The sequence below is a fragment of the Oryza glaberrima genome, chromosome 4, assembly GCF_000147395.1.
Source record: "Oryza glaberrima chromosome 4, OglaRS2, whole genome shotgun sequence".
Taxonomy (NCBI): Eukaryota; Viridiplantae; Streptophyta; class Magnoliopsida; order Poales; family Poaceae; genus Oryza; species Oryza glaberrima.
This window is the reverse complement of record NC_068329.1, coordinates 9,234,335-9,241,003: the sequence shown is the minus strand read 5'-3', so window position 1 is coordinate 9,241,003 and position 6,669 is coordinate 9,234,335. Positions and strand designations below refer to the sequence as shown.

Genomic DNA, 6,669 nt, shown 5'->3' with positions numbered 1-6,669 from the left:
CACAATGGTGTAATCAGATCGTAGATCGGATAAGTAGTTTAAAAGAAATTTTTATTTGAAGCATACGTGGTTCCTATTTGGTTGATGGACTAGTAGTATATTTTCAATAGAGTAATGGCTCAGTAGGCCTCGCTGATTAGTTAACATGGAGCAGTGTGTCAAGCGATAATGCTATTGTGAGAGGTTTCTCTGATTAGATTTTAGGTATTTTTAAACATAATAGGATGGTTGTAGATAAAAATTGAATGACTTGTTAGGCGTGGTTTGGCATAAGATAGACTTCTTTTTGAAAGAGCAATGCTACATGTACTAAACTTTTACTAACAATCATCTCAACCGTTTGATTTAAGTAGATGAAAGTTACAACAAATCTAGATGCACTCATAGCATGACACATCAGTGTTAGTAAGAATTTAGTAAGAAAAAGTTAGTACGTATAGCCCTTTTCCTTTTGGAAAAATGCAGTTACGAACAATATTTTACCACAGATCTGAACCATGGACTGTGAATCGGACGACTTGGTTGATGAACGAAAGACAGATGTGACAAACAAAAAAAATACTAATATTTTTAAGTAGTTATTATTATTAGTAGTAGTTATATGTAGTATATTATTTTTAAGTAAACGGAGTAAGTAGTCTGTTTTTGAAAAAGAAAAAAAAAATCTACCCCTTAACACAGCGAGGTACTGTATATATATTAACGTGACCACGATCTCCAATCGGACGGCCAGAAGCAACCTACACAACCTTCCAATCCAAGACCGATCAGATACCCCGATCCTCCCAAACCCCAAATCAGATCTCACACGCTTTGGAGCGAACAGTCCAAGGAGCAGAGCAGCCTTCCTCTTCCTCTCTTCTCCGATCGGAAGCAGGCGCGGCGGCGGAAGCGGAAGCGGCAGTCGCCGTAGGAGCGGATCGCGATGGGAGCAGAGTGCAAGTACGAGGTGGCGCAGGTGGCGTACGTCAAGCTCGCGCTGCACGCCCTCAAGCACCCCGCCGCCGCCGTCAACGGCCTCCTCGTCGGCCGCCTCCTCGACGGGGCCGCCTCCCCCGCCGCCGTCGTCTCCGTCGCCGACGCCGTGCCGCTCTCCCACCACCCGCACCACCTCCCGCTGCTCCCCACCCTCGAGCTCGCGCTCACGCTCGTCGAGGATCACTTCGCCGCGCAGGGCCTCGCGGTCGTCGGCTACTACCACGCCAACGCGCGCCGCGACGACGCCGACCTCCCGCCCGTCGCCAAGCGCGTCGGGGACCACGTCTTCCGCAACTTCCCCCGCGCCGCCGTACTCCTGGTCAGTGCGTTGCCGCCTCCCCGATCTGGGCGCGGTTTGGGTCGGAGATCTCTCGCCTGCTGCTCAACTGCTGACTAGTTTTCTTCTGTATTTGATTAATTGAATAAGCTTGATAACAAGAAGCTGGAGGAGGCAGTCAAGGGGAAGAGTCGCGAGCCAGTCGTTCAGGTAATCGTCCCAATCTTTGTTCACTCCAAGCAGAGAACTTAGTTTGTTGTGTGGTAATCTTTATACATCTATGTGTTAATAATTAAAAGTTGTCAATTGTCAAATTGACGCAAACATTCACTATCTACACGGTTTTGTTCTAGAGCTCATTGTTAAAGTTAAATACTTAAATTCTTTGTAAGTTTGTGTTGTTTAGATTAGTAGAGGTCTAAAAGAATTTTAAACCTGGAAAGCTCCCCTTGTTACTTTATATATTGGACTATTGCATGGTGTAGCTTAGATCAATTGACTATTTTCAAATTGAACCTAGTTGAATCCAGCTTGACTACCTCGTAGCTCATTACAATAAAAGATTAAGGACAGGATTTGGCTGGCTTGGAGGGAGCAGTATGTCAGGCACTCCACCTGCATCATAGTAGAACACATCCCTTGGAAAATCAGCTTATGCAACAAAAGTAGCATTTAATTTGAATAAATCATGAAAATCCTCTTGATCTTTTGAGAAAATTCAACTGCCAAACATTAGTTTGCACAGTGATATCTGCAAAAAGTAAGACAAACAAATCCACTCTGAAAACAAGGCAATGTTATGAAAGGATATTGGTCTAGAACATCAGAGAAACTGATCACAACAGAAGTGACGGAACATACAAAGGACCATCTTGCAGTACAGAAAATCATCTGGTTCAACCATTCGACAAACACAATCTGTTTCTCTAAAATATTTGATAAAGACCACTGAAAAAATGATAGCTTTTGCTCATCCAATAAATTTTGTGGGGCAAATTCGAGGTAGCATCTACAATACACCTAACTGGAAAAGCACGGTCATTGTTGGAGGATGATACGGTAGGACTGTACCATCGGCATAAGCGCAAGGCGGCCTTGCTGGCCTCGATGTCCAGTGCGGCCACCGCATCCAGCACAGAGTATCGAGATGCCAAGCCAAGTTCAGATAAGAATCAAGACTTCCCCAGGAGAAGTAGAATAGCATATGATCTATTTTCTATTAGTCCTTGTTATTTTCAACTCACTGGTTTGGTTTGTTACGACACATGTTAATTGGAGATCAAGAAAGAAAATAGTCCATGGCATCCAGGCCCTTGTTCCTTTCCTCTCTTCGTTCAGGGCACACCCTCCTGGCCCTTGTTCCACACCATGGCATCCAGGCGATGAGGTCCAGGGTCTTGTCCAGCCATCCAACACTGAACTTGTAATTGGCAGGCCATATTTAGTACTTATCTCAGCAATGGAGTTCTCAAGCTTTAGACAGATAGAGGAGAGGAGGAGGTTCATTTAGATGGTTTTGAATTTACAGGCAGGTAGACTCGGCCAATCCCATAGTTCACGGGCTGATCATGTCATCATTTTTCCCGTACCACTTTATATAGCATAGACATATTGTCTTAACTAATACGATATGTCTGGTCACATTTGCAAAATATTTGATCCTTTTTGTCGTGCTTACCAAGCACTGACATTGTTATTGGAACTATGGTAAAAGTAAACTTGTTGATTGTGTAACCTTGGATAGAATAGAGAAAATGGATTAAAATTATTTATGCCAATGTATAAATTGAAATTTAGTTCAGTTTGCTTAAAATGTGCTACAGCACAAAAACAACACAGAGTCTCGAACAAGGGAGATTACAGCGAGGGCACAGTGGTGGCCCTTATCAGAACATTAGAGTAGATCAAACAAGATAAGCAAGCCATTATGTGTGATTTGCAGAATGACTATTTATGAGTCTCATAATCAATAAGACAACACATGGAGCTTTAAAGATGAAAGACACTGTTACCACAGTATTATCATACATATAGCATCTTGTGTTATGTGCTATTGAAAGAATGAAACTTGTTGTCCTTAGATCTTTCCTGAAACTTGTTATACATATCATCTTGTCATACACAGCTCTGACAATATTAGATCTTTCATGGTAAAATTGCATTTTGGGGCGTTTAGATTGCATAACATGCTTTAATTGAACTTGCAGCTATACACTAGGGATTCATCAAAAAGCTGGCGTCAGGCTGGATCAGATGGAAGTAGTCAGCTGACTTTAAAAGAACCATCAACCAATATGGTCTTAGCCGATCATGTTACAACGAAGAAATGGCAGCAAGTTGTTGATTTCGATGACCACCTCGATGATATTAGCAAGTAAGTTGAAAACTCAACACCTTAAACACATACCATGATCTATGTTACCCAGATACGGGGATACGGACACGGATACGCGATACGGCGACACGGGGATACGGCATTTTCTAAAAAATGAGGATACGGGGATACGTTAATATATATGAAAAATAAAGAATACAGAAAATTAATAAACTGAAAAATAGTATTGATATAGCTGATTGGTGATTCTAATGTAGCGAATCTTCTCTAATTCTCTGGTAAGTAAAGTTTTTGGAGTGGTTAGACTTATATTGCTTCTAGCTGTCAATAATATTTAAGAAGAAATAAGCGTATATAACTAAAAGACTAGTAAATTGATACATCATGCTTGTAATTGTAGATTTGTAGTAGCATCAACCACTAAAGTTACAAACAACAGAGGGAAAACATAGATTATAAATAAGTGCAAGTTTTTACCAAAAAAAAAGTGCAAGTTTTCATGTTGCTGCACCATCAGACAATTCAAAGCTACCTGGCCGTGAGCCAATGATGACAGCGCTGGAGCTCGTGACTCGCGTGAGGCGCGTCGGGAACAGATGGAGGCGACAAACCAGATGGGCTGGGTCAATACCCCACACGGCCCCACGCGGTTTGAGGGTTCGAACGTATCGGGCAAGTGTCAAGATCGTATCGGAGACATATCCAGAATTAATTTATTTATCTGAAAGTCATGGAAATACCTGATACATACTTGACACGTATCCGGGCGTGTCAGACACGTATCCGTGTCCATTCGCGTGTCCGACACAAATACGCGACTAGATGGCCGTATCCGTGTATCGTAGACCATGATATTACAATATCTATAAAAAGTGTTACTAGTGGTGATATCCATTCCCATACCCCTTACCACTGACATATGGGCCCCACAATCTATATTATTCCCCTATTTCATTACCGTCTCCCCTAAATTTCAAAATCACCTACTTGTTCAATAAGAAAAATCATAGTATTACTTGAACTAAATAAGTTCTTGTTAATTGATTTAATAAGCTAGAAACTCAATTTGTTTTCCGTTGCAACGCATGGGATCTAGGCTAGTTTATTTATTAAATGGTTTCCTTTCTATTCTCTGGTTTGCTTACATTATTCCACACTTTATTTTTGCAGAGATTGGTTGAACCCAGGGCTACTTGCTTGAAATAATTATGTGCTTTGATATTTTTATACTTGTTGGTACCAATATGTTGAGGCTCGTCTCACCAGATTATTGCGGTTCTCTCTATAGCTAGACGAGTTATTTGACAGGGTTCGTACTTAAATATGGACAAGTAATTTTTGTAACAAACTGTAGCATGTGAAAATGCTTAGATCTGCATTAAGATTACTGGCGTTCATGCCATTTCTTCCCTCTTATCTCTCTTGGAAAATTGGTATCGGAACATTCTGGTTCTACAACAGGTAAGACGTGCATTATTTCTCCATGTATAATTCAGATTATAAATATTACTGCCGGAACACGTTAGGATTCACGCGTTGTATTTGTCTAATGCGTATCGGAAATATTGCAAGCTGCTAGTGTCGCATTCCTTAGCCGCGTTAGCTTATTTGCTTATGATCTGAAGTTCTTACTACATTATTGAGTAAAGTGTCCTACCGGTCCCTAAACTTCATCTGAGTCATCCATGTCACCGAACTGTCAAAATATATTTTTAGGTTTCCTAACTTTGTGTAATTCCAATCTCAAATTACCCCTTTTGAGATCTTACGTGGTGGCACTGACTCATTTTCTTTATCTCTTTTTCTCCAATTTTCTTCTATTCCTCTTTCTTGTTCGTGAGAAAAAAAAAGAGCTCTTTCTTGTTCGTGAGAAAAAAAAAGAGATGGAAAAGTGTTAGTGAAATAGGAACCAGGGTACCCTTTTTCCGGGAAGCCAAGGTTATATTCTTGTTAAATAGAAAAAAAAACATTGATTAAGTAGTGATTGAAAATGTCCACATGGCAGGGCAGGGGACTCGAGTTACCAACCTTGTACTTTTCCAGATCCAAGTAACATCGAGAAAAAGAAAACCACGCAAAAGTAGGGTGTTACATCTACGGTGGCCTAAACCCGTATAATTTGCATGTTCCTTGTGTCTTGGGATAATTTTTGGTTGATTTCATCAGGTAACCGCACTTCCCTTAGTCGAATCTTCACTAGGGGAGGGGTTTGCACTTCCCCGCTATTGGAGGACTGCTCCTCCAACAAAAAGGTAAGAAGAAAAGGAAAAAAAGGAAAAAGAAAATTTAAGAGTAAATTTCACAAAACTACAGGTATTTTACATAATTTATCATAAAACTACAGATTTAAGAGCTTGTTTTACAGAACTACAGATTTTTTGTCTCTGTTTATCACAAAACTATATGTACTTACAATCTATCACAAAACTACATATTTAAGTACTTGTTTCATAAAACTATAGATTTAGTGTATTCGTTTATCACAGAACTACACATTTGGTATATTCGTTTATCATAGAACTATACATTTAGTGTTTTCATTTATCACAAAACTACATGTTTTAACAATGGTAAAACTTGTAGTTTTATGATAAAGAAAACACTAAACCTGTAGTTTTGTGACAAAGGAAGACACTAAATCCGTAGTTGTGTGAAACAAGTTCTTAAATATGTAGTTTTGTGATATATTGTGTAAAGTACTTGTAGTTTTGTAATAAACGAAGACACTAAATCCGTAGTTTTGTGAAACAAGTTCTTAAATCTGTAGTTTTGTGATAGATTATGCAAAGTAAATGTAGTTTTATGAAATTTACTCAAAATTTAAGGATCGGAATATACATGTGGTATATCACTTTTATTGTTCATGTGGCATGGCATGTTAAGAGCCATATGTAGGATCCCGGTCCCGGGGGGAGGGGGGGTCATGGTAATTTGGAATAGGAATGATACACTTAACAAGTTCGGAACCTGAAAATGTATTTTAAAAGTTTAGGAACCTAGATGACAAATGCGAGTAAGTTTAGACACCAACGATGCACTTTACTGTAACATTATTTATAGGAAAAAGGAGGTTCATGAA

General features: G+C 39.8%; 1 protein-coding gene across 1 annotated transcript; it reads left to right on the top strand.

Moving 5' to 3' along the window:
* The first annotated feature begins 766 nt into the window (after positions 1-766).
* LOC127772196 (ER membrane protein complex subunit 8/9 homolog) lies at positions 767-5,004 on the top strand. Its single transcript, XM_052298200.1, has 4 exons — positions 767-1,297; positions 1,406-1,465; positions 3,463-3,629; positions 4,761-5,004. The coding sequence occupies exons 1-4, from the start codon at positions 926-928 to the stop codon at positions 4,789-4,791; spliced, it is 630 nt and encodes a 209-aa protein (XP_052154160.1). The 5' UTR covers positions 767-925; the 3' UTR covers positions 4,792-5,004.
* The last annotated feature ends 1,665 nt before the right edge of the window (positions 5,005-6,669 follow it).

Excerpts from the sequence above, each read along its gene's own strand:
- LOC127772196 (XM_052298200.1), top strand. The coding sequence starts at position 926 with ATGGGAGCAGAGTGCAAGTACGAGGTGGCGCAGGTGGCGTACGTCAAG. Across the intron at positions 1,298-1,405 it reads CCCGCGCCGCCGTACTCCTG|CTTGATAACAAGAAGCTGGA; the intron begins GTCAGTGCGTTG and ends TAATTGAATAAG. Across the intron at positions 1,466-3,462 it reads GTCGCGAGCCAGTCGTTCAG|CTATACACTAGGGATTCATC; the intron begins GTAATCGTCCCA and ends TTGAACTTGCAG.